The sequence below is a fragment of the Cryptomeria japonica genome, chromosome 7 (genome assembly GCF_030272615.1).
Source record: "Cryptomeria japonica chromosome 7, Sugi_1.0, whole genome shotgun sequence".
Lineage (NCBI taxonomy): Eukaryota > Viridiplantae > Streptophyta > Pinopsida > Cupressales > Cupressaceae > Cryptomeria > Cryptomeria japonica.
The window spans coordinates 379,672,243-379,688,870 of NC_081411.1; the positions used below are offsets into that span (position 1 = coordinate 379,672,243).

Consider the following 16,628-nt stretch of genomic DNA (forward strand, 5'->3'; position numbering starts at 1 on the left):
TTTATGTATGATGACTATTTTGTATGTTGTCATTGATGACAACTATGTTTCTTTGAGTCATCTAAGTCCTACATTTCAACCAGCTAGACTTAACCGGTAAAGCAGAGACGGTTTTTATTAGATCCAGTAATTAGGACTTCAACCGGTAAATGACAGACAATGTTACATTCCGACAATCAATACATGAAAATCATGAAGATTGAGATGATGTGGTTATGCAACAGCATTGGAGACTATCAGATGAAGATATGTTTGTGACCGCACGTGCTGAATTGATCAGGTGAACAAGATTTGTTTGATAGAGCAAATTAGTTGATGGAGACTTAACCGGTAGTGATGAAAATCACTCAGATTGGTAAAATGACATAGAATTGGATTTGTTATTGTAGCGTCCTAAAATTGCGACACTTGCAATTTCGACCGCATTTGGGTCTTCACGATGGTGATGCAACATGCAACCTGAATGGAGACCCCGAAACCTGATTATGACACTGAAAACTGCATTTTCTTGCACCCTGGCCTGAACCTCCTTTGCACCCTACTGTCCCGGGAGGTGGGACCAGAGCGCCCAGCGCCCTGGTCCTGAAGGACCAGGGCGCCCAGCGCCCTAGTCCCCCAAGACCATGGCGCCCAGCGCCCTGGTCCCTGGGTCCTATTTTGGGCCCGGTCTCTTTTGGACTTCAGGTCTTTATGTTTGCAAATTGGAAAATTATATTTCCTGGTCGGCCTAAGGTCGGGAAAATCAGTCTATCAACCCTAATTGACAAGTATATAAACTACATTTTCCTCTCTCATTTGGAGAGATACATACATGAGGGAAAAAGCATGGAAACTATACTCAAGCATTCAAGCATTCAAGCATTCTTTCAAGCAATTGATCATTTCAAGTCTCCATTCAAGGCTAAGTGTTGCATTCAAGACAAGGATTCAACCATTGAAGAGGAGATCACTTACAACATACTACTACAACATACAACATACAACATCTATACCTTCGTACATAAGGATACAAACATCCTTACAACAAGGTATTAGTACTTGTTTTACATTACAGACATTTACATTTACAGCATTGCTCATTTCTTGGTTAATTCCAAAATCGGGGTTTGACCTAAAGGCAAACCCCTAATCCCTAACCCCCCAATCGACTTCGCTTTTCTATGTGTAGGTTGCAGGTACGTGGCTGAAATTGAAGATCTGGAATCCTTGTGCAGAGACGAACAGATCCCCCTTCGTTTCGCGGATTTTTCGGAGGACCGTAGCGCTCGGGCGCCATTGTCCCAGCAAATTTCGCTCAAATTTGCAGGACAGCACCGTATTGACATTTTACTGCTAATTCCAGGTCTGCAGCTTCATACTGTATTCCTATCTCAGTTTATAAGCGAATCTTTCTCACTTTCTATGCATTCCTAGCTTAATTCTTCTATGCACATTCTTTACAAAAGAGGGTAGCCTTGCTGTCATAACCCTTGAAACTCATATAGAATCCAATCTTGCATTGCGTGGGATTGGATCTTGTGGGTTTCAACCCCTCTTTTGAATGTAAAGTCTCTCCCCTAAGTGAAAACCATCAACCCTAGTGAATCTCCCTTCTCTCTCCTTAGAGTTGGAAGAGGGGAGAGCAACTAGGGTTCGATCGTGATTTTTCGCTTTACATTTTGGTGAACCTGGCGTGAACATCCTTTCTGATTATTCATGGTTAGATCTGAAAATTGGATTCCTTGATTACATTTCCATGTTTGATCTTTTGCAAATTTTAGAGGTTGATTGCATAAAAACCCTAAATTTTCTTTTTAGTAATTGAACTTGTGAAATGTCTAAATGTTAATGCTTGTTTCAGATCTGCCCTTCTATTACAAATTATCAATTCATATCTATGCTTTAATTTTGAAAATTAAGTGGTTAAGTGTCAAAACCCTAATTTTTAAAACCCTCTTGGTTCAACCTTTGTCCGACAATTTCACTGATCAAAACATCTCCAAATCAGCTGTAACTTTGGATTCCGCAATAAAATCACAATATCTTTCATCCCTGAAAATTTGGAAAAAAGTTGCGAGGACCGTGTGCACTCCGAGCGCCATCGTCCCCGACATTTTTTCCGAAATTTCGGGAGCTAGATTTTACTGTATTTTCCTGCTAAAATCTAGAATTTTGGCTGATTTTATCAATTATAACACTTTCAAAATTAAAGTCAAAGTTGGTCTAGGGATTGCTTGGATTAACGCTTCTAATCATTGAAAAATCATTGAAATTGAAATTTTGTGTCAAAATTGTGTTCTTACTATCCTAAATCTGAAAAGTGTGTTTGCATTCATTCGAAATTTCAGTGCTTTATTCAAATTCTTACAATTTGTGACTTTTGAAATTAAGTGCTTAATTACAACAACTTTAATTTCCGCTTTCAAAATTGAATTTTGCGTGAAATTGAGTCAATTTTTAAATTTCAAAATTTGCATTGCTCTTGACATTCCCTCTAAAATCATAAAATTCAAAATTTCAGTTTCCCTCTCTTTTTCAAAATTCAAATTTTGCATTTTTCGAAAATCTTGGTAGGGTTCAATTTCGAGATTGCAACTTTAATTTGGCCTATCTACAGATTGTAAAATCACTCAATTTTTTTAGATTAGCTCTAAAATCATCATAACTTTCATCCCTGCAAATTTCGAAAAAAGTTGCCGGGACCATGTGCACTCCGAAGCGCCATGGTCCCTGACATTTTTTCTGAAATTTTGGGAGATTGTCGTGATTGCATTTAACAGCTTAAATCCAGAAGATTGGCTGATTTTACTGAAAATTGCTACCTCTAAAATCAAAATTTTCTCTCCCTCTCTAGTGCATGAGTTTTACAACAATAAGCCCTACTTACACTATTACCGTTAGACGAAGCCGTAGAGTTGAGTCTTTCCGAGGTTTAATTACCGAGGAGATGGAACCTAATTTGAATAGCCTTTTTAACGAGGACATGGGTAATTCCTCTAATCCTCCTAATGATGAAGAAGCTCTCCATGAGGTTTCTGAAGAACAACTTTCGAAATTGGATAACCAATTTGACGATTTTCGACAATGGATGTCTCAAGAATACCCCAATAGTCAAGCTCTTCCTTTAATTGAGGGTCTAAAATGTATGCTTCAAAGTGATAAGAATGGAATTGATATTTTGCGTGGTATTGCACACATTGTGGATTCGAATGTGATGCCTATGAAGAGTTGTGCTGAAAATTTGGGTTATACACAACCTCCTACTCAAGTCAATCATTCTATTCCTTTGACGACTTCTATTGCTAGCATACCTACCTTTACATCAAACATAATGACTACTTCTATACAAGACATTCCTCCTATAATCACCAGTCATGGGGGCAATCCCTCTTCTTCAATTAACCCTCTTCCTTCATTCAATCCAACTTCTTCATTCACTCCTTCAATGAGTGTTCCTATTGTATCACCACAAATGAACATGACACAAGGGGGCAATTCGTTTTCCATTCCTCCTTGTAGTGTTCCTCCTGTCCAATCATCTCCTATGACTAACTATCATAGTGTCCCACCACCTTACTCTCTACCTTCTTTCAATAACATAACACCTCCATCACAATCTAACACGTCTAATATGAACTCTTCGACTGAAGCGACCATTAACAATCTTGCACAAACTGTCTCTTCTTTACAGCAACAAATTGCTTCTATGAATCAATCTAAGTTTAGTGTGCCCACATTTGATGTTGCGAGCCCACTTTCTCTTGACATTGTTCGAGCTATCCCTCCTAAACATGTTGAAATTCCGCATTTGGAGCTTTATAATGGTAAAGGTGATCCTCTAACACATGTTAAGACCTTTCAAACAATATGTACTGATTTTGCTTATGACCAAAGGTTGCTTGCAAAATTGTTTACTAGAACATTAAGAGACAAAGCCCTACAATGGTATTGCTCGTTGTCTTCCTATTCTATTACTTCTTTCGAACAACTTGCAAATGCTTTCATTCAACAATTTCAAAACAATATAAGTCCTAAAGTTACTTTGATTGATTTAATGCATTGTAAACAAGGTGTTAAAGAGAAAGTGACTGATTTCATTGGTAGATATAAGCATTTGTATGCTCAAATTTCTTTTCCAATGCCTGACAATGATATTCAAAGAATCTTTATTTCTAATTTACAAAAAGATATTCGAGACAAACTTCTGTTTTCTGAGTTTACTTCTTTCCAACAGTTGTGTGCAACTCTTCACAATTATCAACTGACTGTGAGTCAAATGGAACAATCACATCCTATGGCTCCGAGTGATAAGGGTGATAGCAGTCAACAACCATTTGGGAAGTTTAAACCGAACAAAGATTCCATCAAATTCAATGAAAACATCATCAACAACAATGTGAATGCAGCATCAGGTGTGCCTCCTATTTCTAAATTTTTCAAGAAAGAAAGAAAGTATACTCCTTTGAATGAATCATTGCATAGTATTATGAATAAGTTATTGGAACAAAATGTGCTTACTCTTCCTCCTATAAGACAAATTGATCCTGCAAAGATTACTTCACCTTATTTTGATAACAAAGCTTTTTGTCAATTTCATCGTCAGCCTGGGCATGATACTGAAAAATGTTTTTCTTTAAAGGGTAAAATTCAAGATTTGATTGATAATAATACTATTTCTGTTTCTGGAGTGAATGATAAAGGCAATACATCTGTAGCTCCTCCTAATCAAAATCTTCAGATTTTCACTATCCATTACCTTCTCATACCTCTAATGCGATTGAGACTAATGATTCCTCTTTTTCATCTGATGGTCTTGTGTCTATGACTCCGAATGTGATTAACTTTGTAGAGCAACAAGAAAACCCTAAAGAACCTTCCATCACATTTGATTCCAGTGAAACCATTAGGGCACCTGATGGTCCTTTATACATAGTTGCAAAAGTCAAGAATACACCTTGCCGTGGAGTGCTTATTGATCCTTCGTGCATGGTTAATGTTATTACTGAAGAATTTCTTTTTACTTTGCAATTGAATCAAGTGATATATGACAAAACAGATGTGATTGTGAAACTATTTGATGCATTTTCTTCTCCTGCAATTGGTTCTATTACATTGCCTATTGAGGTCCATAACAAATCCCTTGATGTGAACTTTGCTATTATTCCATCTTCCGAACAATTTCGTGTGAAGCTTGGCTATCCTTGGCTATCTTCCATGAAAGCTATTGCTTCTCCTATTCATAAGTGTTTGAAATTTCCCCATAATGGTGAAGTTGTTACTGTCAATCATAGTCTCTTTAAACTAGCTGAAAGAACTTCTAGCGTTCCTATTGATTACTTTTGGCCTAAACAATTCCAATCTCTTCCTCCGCGAAGTGATCATCTTTTCAAATCTTATCAAAAGTGGAAAACAGATATGATCCTATCTCTAAGTGAACCTAGAACACCCAAACTTGACATTCCTATCATTCTTGAGAAGGAAGTTCTTCCTTTGAAAGATAAAACTAATGTCTTTCCTCAAGAAGATTCCCAACCCATCCCTATGGATGTGACTATGTCTATATCTAATAAACTTCCTAAAAGTAGACCTATCCCTCCTCGTCATGATGGACTTGGTCTCCTTCCTAAACCAAATATTCCTCCCTTATATGGAGCAGTTCCTCCTCCTTCCTCTTATGGAGAGAAGAGACCTTCCTCTTCTCCTATTATTCAACCTAAGAGACCACAACCTAAACACCCAAGTGATAAGGATGAGAACATTCCTCCTCCTCAATCTTCTTCACTTCCTACTAAGACTAGACGAAATCGTTCTGCACGTGAACGCCGACGAAAGCGTCGTCTTAGAGCTCAAGCAGCTGCTTCTCAAACTTTGCAATCTCCAAAAACACCTTCAACAAGCATTATTCCATTTTCTCCTCAGCCGACGATTGAGCCGAAATCTCCTAAACATAAGATGCATGATGGTCTTGATCCTGTGCGAGTTAAAGATCCTATTTTTATAAATCTTGATGATGATATAGATGAAAATGTTATTCATGATGAAAATGTTACTCCTCTTGCTTCTGATAGTGAATATGAACTTGTTGATATTGATAACCATTTATCTAATGAATTTTCTAAAGCACTTATCCTAGCTCCTAGACAAGAACAACGTGGCTTGGAACATTAACATAGCCCTTGTTTGGATCTTGTGATAGCTCCATCTGCTGTGTTGAATGTTCCTCCTCTAGCGTGTTCTCTGCCTTCCAGAAACATTGATCAGCAAGATCGGGGGGTAGATGACGTGCTAGACTAGTTACATTAGCATAGCAGATTCTCTCCTCCTCTCTTGTGTTACTTCTTCTATACGTTATTCTCATTCTTCTATTTGTTGTCCTTGGTGTTGTCTACTTGAGGACGATGCAAAGCATTGAGATCTCTCGATCTCTCTCATGTTGACTCAAAAGACACATGTGTTCCCTTCTTCTAGGTGACCTTCCTTGATTGGGGAATGAAGAACAATTATGCATACATACATATGATATATATACATGAATTATCATATAGCATACTGACCCCGAGGAAAGTGAAGTCACCTTGTGCTTTGTGTTTTGTATCTATTATCCTTGGGCTTATCTCACACTTGGGGGCTAAATCCTTGCGATAACGTGCTCCTTTCTCATTTCTTATATGTATCACTACCTTAAAGAAATCACCCCCGGTGAGGTGTGTACGATCGCTTTAACGTAGGGGGGCATACATCCCATTCATATCTTTTCAAGATACTTGAGAATTTCTTGACAAATTTAGCTTTGCCTTGAAAATTTTTGATATCTTTCTTGCATGACTCATAGTGAGGGAACCTTACTACTGACAGTCATGGTTCTCCCTCGTGATGTTCCCTTTTACTTTGTCAATCGAAGTCGTAAGATCCTTAGTCCACTGGGGGCTTGGTGTATCTTGCCTCCTTGACATGGTGAAAGTCTTTCAATATTGTTTCCTTGTACTTTATCGGAAGTATGAGCATACGCCTATACTCCTGCTAAAGTGGGGGCTAAATGTAGCGTCCTAAAATTGCGACACTTGCAATTTCGACCGCATTTGGGTCTTCACAATGGCGACGCAACACACAACCTGAATGGAGACCTCGAAACCTGATTATGACACTGAAAACTGCATTTTCTTGCACCCTGGCCTGAACCTCCTTTGCACCCTGCTGTCCCGGGAGGTGGGACCAGAGCGCCCATCGCCCTGGTCCCCCAGGACCATGGCGCCCAGCGCCCTGGTCCCTGGGTCCTATTTTGGGCTCGGTCTCTTTTGGACTTCGGGTCTTTATGTTTGCAAATTGGAAAATTATATTTCCTGGTTGGCCTAAGGTCGGGAAAATCAGTCTATCAGCCCTAATTGACAAGTATATAAACTACATTTTCCTCTCTCATTTGGAGAGATACATACATGAGGGAAAAAGCGTGGAAACTATACTCAAGCATTCAAGCATTCTTTCAAGCAATTGATCATTTCAAGTCTCCATTCAAGGCTAAGTGTTGCATTCAAGACAAGGATTCAACCATTGAAGAGGAGATCACTTACAACATACTACTACAACATACAACATACAACATCTATACCTTCGCACATAAGGATACAAACATCCTTACAACAAGGTATTAGTACTTGTTTTACATTACAGACATTTACATTTACAGCATTGCTCATTTCTTGGTTAATTCCAAAACCGGGGTTTGACCTAAAGGCAAACCCCTAATCCCTAACCCCCCAATCGTCTTCGCTTTTCTATGTGTAGATTGCAGGTACGCGACTGAAATTGAAGATCTGGAATCCTTGTGCAGAGACGAACAGATCCCCCTTCGTTTCACGGATTTTTCGGAGGACCGTGGCGCTCAGGCGCCATCGTCCCGACAACTTTCGCTGAAATTTGCAGGACAGCGCTGTATCGACATTTTACTGCTAATTCCAAGTCCGCAGCTTCATACTGTATTCCTATCTCAATTTATAAGCGAATCTTTCTCACTTTCTATGCATTCCTAGCTTAATTCTTCTATGCACATTCTTTACAAAAGAGGGTAGCCTTGCTGTCATAACCCTTGAAACTCATATAGAATCCAATCTTGCATTGCGTGGGATTGGATCTTGTGGGTTTCAACCCCTCTTTTGAATGTAAAGTCTCTCCCCTAAGTGAAAACCATCAACCCTAGTGAATCTCCCTTCTCTCTCCTTGGAGTTGGAAGAGGGGAGAGCAACTAGGGTTCGATCACGATTTTCCGCTTTACAGTTATGTTAGTGGCCGACATAACTAAAGCGTGCAATGAAAGATTGTCTAGATGCATTGAACCTATGAAATTGTAATAAGGTTCTATCTGACCTTATGATAATTTTAATTATGTGATGAGGTATATATATATATATATATATATATATATATATATATATATATATACATGAGCTTGATAGTGTGAGATGTGATGAGTGAATTTTGTATTTCTGATAGTGCAAAGATCAGAGGAGTTGAGAGATGAAGTCTTTGTGATGTTGTAATGTTATGAAGTGGATCTTAAGAGACACAAAAGGTGTTATACTAAGATAATTTGTACCTGTTGTCTCCCTAATAGCTGCAACAATAAAATCCTCTTACAAGGTCACTCCTAACAGGGTGCAGTCAGATCCTATCAGTTTTGATAATTAAATCCTCTAACCAGGTGACACATTAACTTGTGTTTGCAAATCCTAGTAACTTGGGTAGCTCCTAACAGGGCTGGTCCTCATAGGCCTTATTGTATAGCTCTTAACCGGGCTTAGACACTTCTAACAGAGTGTGCCCCTAACTGGGTGTTGTAGACCTTAACCGGTCAGATCTCTATACTCTAGATAGTGGATCTTGTGGGTACTAACTCCCACCGTGGTTTTTCCCATTTGGGTTTTCCACGTATAAACTCTTGTGTCACATGGTTTATGTTTTGTGTGGTGATTGCATACTTGGTGTTATTTCTTACATGTCTATTGAGTTTTAAGTTGGTGAAATTGATATTCAAATTTGTATTGTTTTTATTAGCACTGATTCACCCCTTCCCCCTCTCAATGCCTTATAAGTTCATCATCATGTGATCATATTAGATATCTATATAATAAAAATATATGGTTTAAGGTCCTAGGTAAAATGAGAGCTTAAGGGGTAACAAGAGATCATATCTTAAGGGGTCCATCTTTAATGTGATTAATCAAAGTATGTATAGCATGTAATCACATTAAATCTAGAAATAAACCTTATATATGTATGTAATGAGTATCTGTAGAATTCATAGGTTTTGTATTAAATTGAGAAGCAAGGCTTGTACTTTATTTAGCAAGTTGTGTGTTCAAATAAAAAATTAAGGTCAAATTTTTTTATTTTTTTATTTTTTTTTGGGGGGGGGGGTGTGAACTCACAATACTGGTTTCCACTTTTTGACCAACTTTGACACTTAGATGAACATTTTGAAAAAAAACCTTCACTTCCAGACACCTATAAATTTTAAACCGTTAAGAATTTGGAGATGATGTAAAATAGTGACTTGTAAAATCTTGTTTGTAGATTCTAAATATTATTTAAATCTTTTTTTTTAATAAAATTTTATTTATTTTTTCATCTCCCTCAAAAAGTAGTTTTTTACAGCAAACATCATTTTTTAAGAGTGATGTGCATCCTGAAACACATAATTTTTTTTCTAGTAATGATAAAAACTTAATTCTTCTGAATTTTGGTTTGTAGCATCAATACCCAGGGCATGCAGCTGGTTTGATAGCGATATGTTGAATATTTTTCATTTTATTAAGTTTTGAAGTCCAACTAATTATAATATGGATATAGGTGTGCGTTTGAACACATAACTTGTTCTATATATATCAAAATTTAATTTTAATTTTTTTGTTAGAAAGAAGACATCAATACCTAGTGCATAGATATTTTTTAGAATTTTGTTGAATTAGTTTACTATTTTTCCCAATGCATTGAACAAAGAAGTTCACGTTCGGTGAAAAACCTACATTCATAAGAAATAAAATAAAAATATATTAATAAAATTAAACATATTAAAAATTATATTATTTGTAAAGCTTATAATAAGGACTAGACACTTAAATAATAAAACTTCTAAATGAATTCATTTGACCCCCCAAAAGCTAATATAAAATTGGTTTTTAATCAGCATTTGATAGATGCAAAGGAGACTCCATTGCAAGTATGATTTAGAGTTAGAGAGGTTTTATCCAAGAAATTTTGATCTAAGAGGCTTCAATTAATTACTTCAAATGGGATCTCTTAAATCTTAAATCATTATATTTTCTAAAAAATGTATGATTTATGCAAAAATCAAGATGTACCAAAAAGTGGGAACTAGCATTGTGAGTTCACCCGGGGACCTTCTAAAAAGTTTTCAATATTTTATTTTGATTCTACTAAAAAACACACTAAATTTAGAATATATGTTATTAAAAAACAAAGGCATATTTTCTCTATCCTCCATTTGTATTTCCTATGTGTTTGTAGAATGTGATTACCCATAGTTTAGTCCCTTTTCACCTAGTGGTTCCTATATGATCATAGTTCTATAACATACCACTAATATATATATATATATATTTTTGCTATCTATAATAATATTTTGTAGCTAGACCAAGTGGTACTATATATGCATTTTTTGGGGCATGTCTAAGAGTATTTTATTTTAATACTTGTAATTTTAAGGTCCTGTGTATTTAATGAGAGCTTAAGGGGCCATGCAAGTTAATGTGTAAGATTAAGATGTCCTAATATAATGTCTTTAGGGGAGAAGCTCACTAGATCAATCTATTAAAAGTTTCATTTGATGAATGTGATCAAACTATGTGTATCATGTATATCATGTCATCACATTAAATTATATGGATGCAATTTTACGATTTATGGTTAAAGGTCCTACGTATCTAATGAGAGCAAGTAAGAGGTCATGAGAGTTCTATATATCAAAGTATATGTGATGAATGTGATTTAAAATTATGTTTCCTGTGATAGATATAAGTTTAAGATCCTATGTAAAATGACAAGCTAAGGGGTCATGAGAGTTTGAATGTCTTAAAGGGTCCTAATAGGATAGCTTAAGGGGAGAAGCACTTGATCAATCTATCAAACTACATTTGATGAATGCGATCAAAGTATGTAGATAATGTGATCACATTATATGATAAAATTAAGATCTATGGTTTTAGTTCCTAGGTAAAAAGAGAGTTTAAGGGGTCACAAGAGATCATGTGTTGTAGGTGTCCTAATAGGATCTAGCTTAAGGGGTTTTATTTATTAATAATATTTTAACCTATGTTACTGTTTGTTTCTAGTATAGGTTGCTTTTTTATTGTTTGTTTTATATATATATAGAGAGAGAGAGGTCCTAAAACTTGACGAGAGAGAGAGAGAGAGAGAGAGAGAGAGAGAGAGAGAGAGAGAGAGAGAGAGAGAGTAAATTAAAACATTAAATTTCTATTGTTTCATAATATAATACAAAAAAATTTCTCTAGTTTTCTAAAAAATTTGAAAAGTTAAATTGTAAGAAATTAATTTTCTAATTTATTTTTTCGTTATCTAAGTTTTTCTAAAAGTTCTCTAAAGTTTTTTTTTTAAATTTCTAAGGTTTTTCCAAAGTTCTCAATATAAATATTAAATATACAAATATTTATTTGAAAATACAAAAAAAAAGAAAATAAAAATAAAAATTACTTGCTAATTTTTTTTCAAATAAATTTAACATTAAATTTAAATAATCCAAAAAACAACATAATTAAGCAATTTTAAACAAGCAAAAATGTTATTTGGTGCACTTGGTACAATGTAGGACGAATGGCAGGTAGTGTCGAGTGCTGACAAGCGCTGTTGGCAAAATGTGCAAGGGGGGGTTCGAACTAACCACCCGTGGAGCCCATTTTGAGAATTGAAAATGATTGTTCAACTATTACTTTCGGTTTATATAGGGAGACATGAATTTTTTTTGTTGATTAGGTTTTTCTCGAAGCGGGGGTTCAAGTGAACCCTATTTAATATTAATGAAAAAATGGGTTCGTTCGAACCCCTATGCGCTCACCCCTTAGAGCGAACTAGGGTGTTCGAATGAACCCCTAGGACATATTCGCTCGAACCATCCCAGTTTGTTCGAACACCCTTGAAACTTTTTCCCTCACACCTACTCCTTCATGGGCAAAAGTGGGAACCAATATTGTGAGTTCACCCATTATATTCACTATTTTTATTGGTCTATTTCTCCTTGGGACATTATGTACCAAACCATTCATCCAACCTTATAAATTCTAATCCATTGAGCTATCAAGATCACCATCAATCAAAATACCCCTCAATCCATGTAAATATTAAACAATTGATCTATTCATTCAATCATGTAAATATTTAAGCTCATATATCACTTTATCAATCCTTCTATATCATAATCCATCAAACAAAATCCATTATTCCATATAAAACCTTAAGTATCAAATCATTCACCATTTTATATCAATCATAATCATTTATACCATCTACCCAATCATATGAATCCTAACCCATCAAGCCATCCCTCAACCCTTCTAAACCCTAATCTATCAAATCATTCCTTAGCCCATATACATGTTAAACCATCAAAATGATCAACCCTCTTAAGTCCTAATCCATTTTAAGATATCCCTTATTACATGTATAAACCCTATAAAATAAAAATTACCACCCCTCAATATTAAAATAAATCATTGAAATCATATACTAATTACCATATGAAAACTAACCTATAAATCCATGTAGCTTTTAACACATCCATCAATAAAGCTACCAATCTAAATGACCCATATGTTTTGATTCTTACCTACGAGAAATCATTCTAGCATAGGAGAGTACTTCACACCAAAAAAATGTGAAATAAAGATGTGCTCAATCAACTTCGAGTCTTAAACAAGAAACCTTATCTCCCTAGATAAGTCCTCCGTCACCTAAATCTTTAAACCCTATGAAATTATATTTTTATGAGTCTAATCAATCCAATGAATATAACTCACAAAATTAACTTAGGATATCTATCAAGGAGGTTATCTAATGGACAATATCATTGAATCCTATTTAAAATCTTGAATTTGAGGATTTTTGCCGCACCCCTTCTCAAGAATCACTAATCTTCCACAAGGACAAACATGTCATTAATATTATAGTTTCTACTTAACATGCATGTTCAATCAATCCAAAATTCCCCTAGCATCATCATTCCTAAAATTCCACACACATATGAAGATAATTGAAGGCAACCCACCCCTCTCATATGATCTATTTGATCCAAGATACATAAGCCTCAAAAATTCAATAGACACTCTACCTATTGATGTACATAGTTGAGTATATCTAAGATCTAAATGGAAAATAAGACATTAGTATTGAGGAATATGGACATATATTGCAAGGTGAACAATTAATGATACATAAATATCCTTATCCAACACATGATTAAACTTTTTTACAACCCACTTTGGATCAAAGTTCCTTCAATGATCTCATTAATCCTAAAGAAATAAAAGAACTCCTAAAAATACCACAACAATGTCATCCTAGTGTACAAAAAAGTTATCAACTTGATTGAACAAGGCCATTATTTAGTTTATTTTTCTTGTAGATGGACAAATTAAAAATTCCAATATTTCTAAGCTTTTAACAATAGATTTTCATCTAATTCCAGAGTAACACATGTCCATCACAAATCAAATGTGTGGAATCATGAGCTATTACTAAAAAGTATTATCCCTTCATGAAGAAGGAATCCTCACATACATTCATGTTTATACAAAAAAAAAAGGATATTAGGACATTGTAAAAAAAAAAAAACCAAATGTAATAAGTGCTCAACAAGTACTAGGGTAACTTTTTCTCACATGAAAATGGTTCCCTCTCATTGTTCCTTCAAAGAGCTTATATATTCCTATTGTTTCTCCATTTCTTTGTTGGAGATTACTTTTTATGTATATTTTTTTGTCTAAGGGGTTGAGCTTAATTGGTAAAAGTATTGGGTTCCTTTGATGGAGGCTCATGTTTAAATTGCCACAATGACATTTATTATGAAATTCTAAGTTGTAACTTTCACTTCCATAATTTTTTATATTAATTTCTAAAAGATACTTTAAAATCTTTTTGCATAAGAATACTTAAGTAAGACTTATTTTGAAACATAAATAATTCTATTCTTAAAATATCATCTCTGTGAAAAAATTATTCAATTTAAAAATTAATTCATTTTATATAAACTACTATTCTTTTTGGTACAACAAAACGTTGTCAAGAGTGTGGAGAGTGCTAATATATGGTTAATATAGAGGAAAACAAAAGTTTCCAAAACATTTTCCAAAATATCAATGCTTAGGAAAAAATGAACATTAGTAATAATCTAAAAATCATTCTATTTTATACAAAATACTATACTTTTTCAATCAAGAATGTCTCTCCTAATATATAGTTAATAGAAAAGACCAATGAAAATATAAATTTTTTTTGAAGATTAGTGGTAGAAAGGTGTGTAGATTAGATTAAAAAATAATCAATCACACAAAAAGCAGTGCAACAATAGTAAATGCCCACGTGGCAAAATTCGGTGGCATTCACTGTCGTGCTCGCTCATCATTCGTTGGGGCCATCCACAAAATAGCAACAAAAATAAAAATAGAAATAATTATGTGTATACAATAAACCTAATCATGTGTATATACATTGTATATATGTACTTGCACGTGATTACGATAATATCCTATTTAAGGGGGTGCATTTGGGGGTTATTTTAAGAACAGGGAAGCCTCACGGTTGGTTTCATTTGGTGGGAGAGCTTTTCCTTCGCTTTGCCCTGTCTCGATTGAAAGCCAGAAGGCGCTAAAAACAGAGACGGGGCTGTAAACTATTATAAAGAATCAAACAACATTGAACTGAAATCAATTGTTTGAAGAAGAAGCATTGGTAAGGAAGATCCATTTTCCCCAAATTATTTTTGTCCTTGGAGGGCATGGAACAAGATCCGCCAATCTACAAAATCTTGTGTTCGAATCCTGTGGAGACCAGATTTCAGTCTCAGATCTGCTGATGGATAAGTACATGCACCGGTCCTCGCCTCGGCCGCAAAAGGATTGGGCAGATTGCAGAAGACGAAAGCCCTTTGTCGAAGACGACAGGCGAACCAGCATAATGTCCAAGAAGATGAGGCTACTCAACGACACACAGTATTTTACAAATAACGATTCCAGCTCAAACTACACCTCTTACCAGGGCCAGGGATCTGCCAGGACAAGCCAATCGCCACAGGCGGGGTTCGATCCCCTCGCAATTGTCTCCAACCGACATAAAATCCCCACACCCTGTTTGCCGCCCTCGGGAGCCAAAGCGGTTAACCGGCGGCTGGCTTGTTTTCTAGCGAGGGAATACCTCCACCGCGGGACGCTGCTGGGGAAACCATGGCCGCCACAGGATTCGAACTCGACACCTCGGGGAAACACCACCGCTCAGCCAAAGAAGAACCTCCGAGGAGACGAAGCTACCAGAGAACAGGAAGTGCTCTACTCTACTCTCACCACGGATTTCCTCCGCTCAGATGACATCCACATTCCCGGCATTTTTAATCCTTCACAGATGGCCGCTTGGTTTGGATTCAAATGACTAGTCTGCTCAAATCCTAGAATGAAAAAGCTAAAAGAAGGTTATGCTATTATGCGGCGTAAGCCCCCTTGATGATTTCTAGTGTCTTCATGTCGAGAAGGTGAAAATTCCTTTTTTAAGTTTTTTCAGGTTATCTGCTGCGACAGAGAGTTTTCTGTGCATAAGGAGGGTTTGGATGCTCAGGCAATTGACAGATTCAGAACGTTTAAATATGTTTATGGACGTGGCATTTTATGGCTGGACTTAATGCCTGCAAACTGTTTCCAGTCCAAGGACTGCAATGATATAATTAAAAAGTTTCGTTCTTCATTTTTGTTGTATGAAAGGGATCCGTAACTTAATTTTTTATTTACAGCAGAAAACAGGTTCGAATCTGGATTGCTACTCTTAAAAGTATAGCAATTGCTCCACCCAACTTAAGAGATAGCAAACACTCAGCAGGGTCCACTGGTTAAAAGGGTTAATTTTTAATTAGGGGTCTTAAATTCATTTATTTCAGTAAATGTTGTTTTAAAAGTTTCTTTTGGGGGTAAATATGTTGTTATTAGCCGATAGGCTATTCCTGTGGGGGAACTCCACCGGAAAAGTGTCTCACGCCGGGTAAATTCGATGATGATCCCTCGTACAACCTCCGTTGATGAATCTTTAGCTCTAACGACCTGAACTGAACACCCCCTGTTGCTTGCTTGTCCGGTCTTATCCTCCAACTACTATTCCGGTTCGAAGATCCGATGTGGTATCAGTTATGCCCACCACTCCTTTTGGAAGCCGAGTAATTCGAATGCTCCACCGAAATGACGGCACCGTCTACCCAGCCCCTACAATGCTCTTTCATGAGAAATTTTATCCGATTCTTCCAAGTTGAGAATTCAAATGTTTTGGTGGGCCCTCTTCTAGGCGTTTGAGATGGAAGACGTAATTATTTTGTTTCTCCGAAAGAAGCAATAATCCCTTCAATTGAGGGGCAATGGGATGTGAGAGCA

General features: G+C 36.1%; 1 protein-coding gene across 1 annotated transcript; it reads left to right on the forward strand.

Moving 5' to 3' along the window:
- Window positions 1–14,803: 14,803 nt before the first annotated feature.
- Window positions 14,804–16,046, forward strand: LOC131030113 (uncharacterized). The gene has a single exon (XM_057960800.2). The coding sequence runs from the start codon at window positions 15,076–15,078 to the stop codon at window positions 15,643–15,645; it is 570 nt and encodes a 189-aa protein (XP_057816783.1). The 5' UTR covers window positions 14,804–15,075; the 3' UTR covers window positions 15,646–16,046.
- The last annotated feature ends 582 nt before the right edge of the window (window positions 16,047–16,628 follow it).

Bases quoted from the DNA above. Each gene is read 5' to 3' on its own strand.
- LOC131030113 (XM_057960800.2), top strand. From the start codon at position 15,076: ATGGATAAGTACATGCACCGGTCCTCGCCTCGGCCGCAAAAGGATTGG.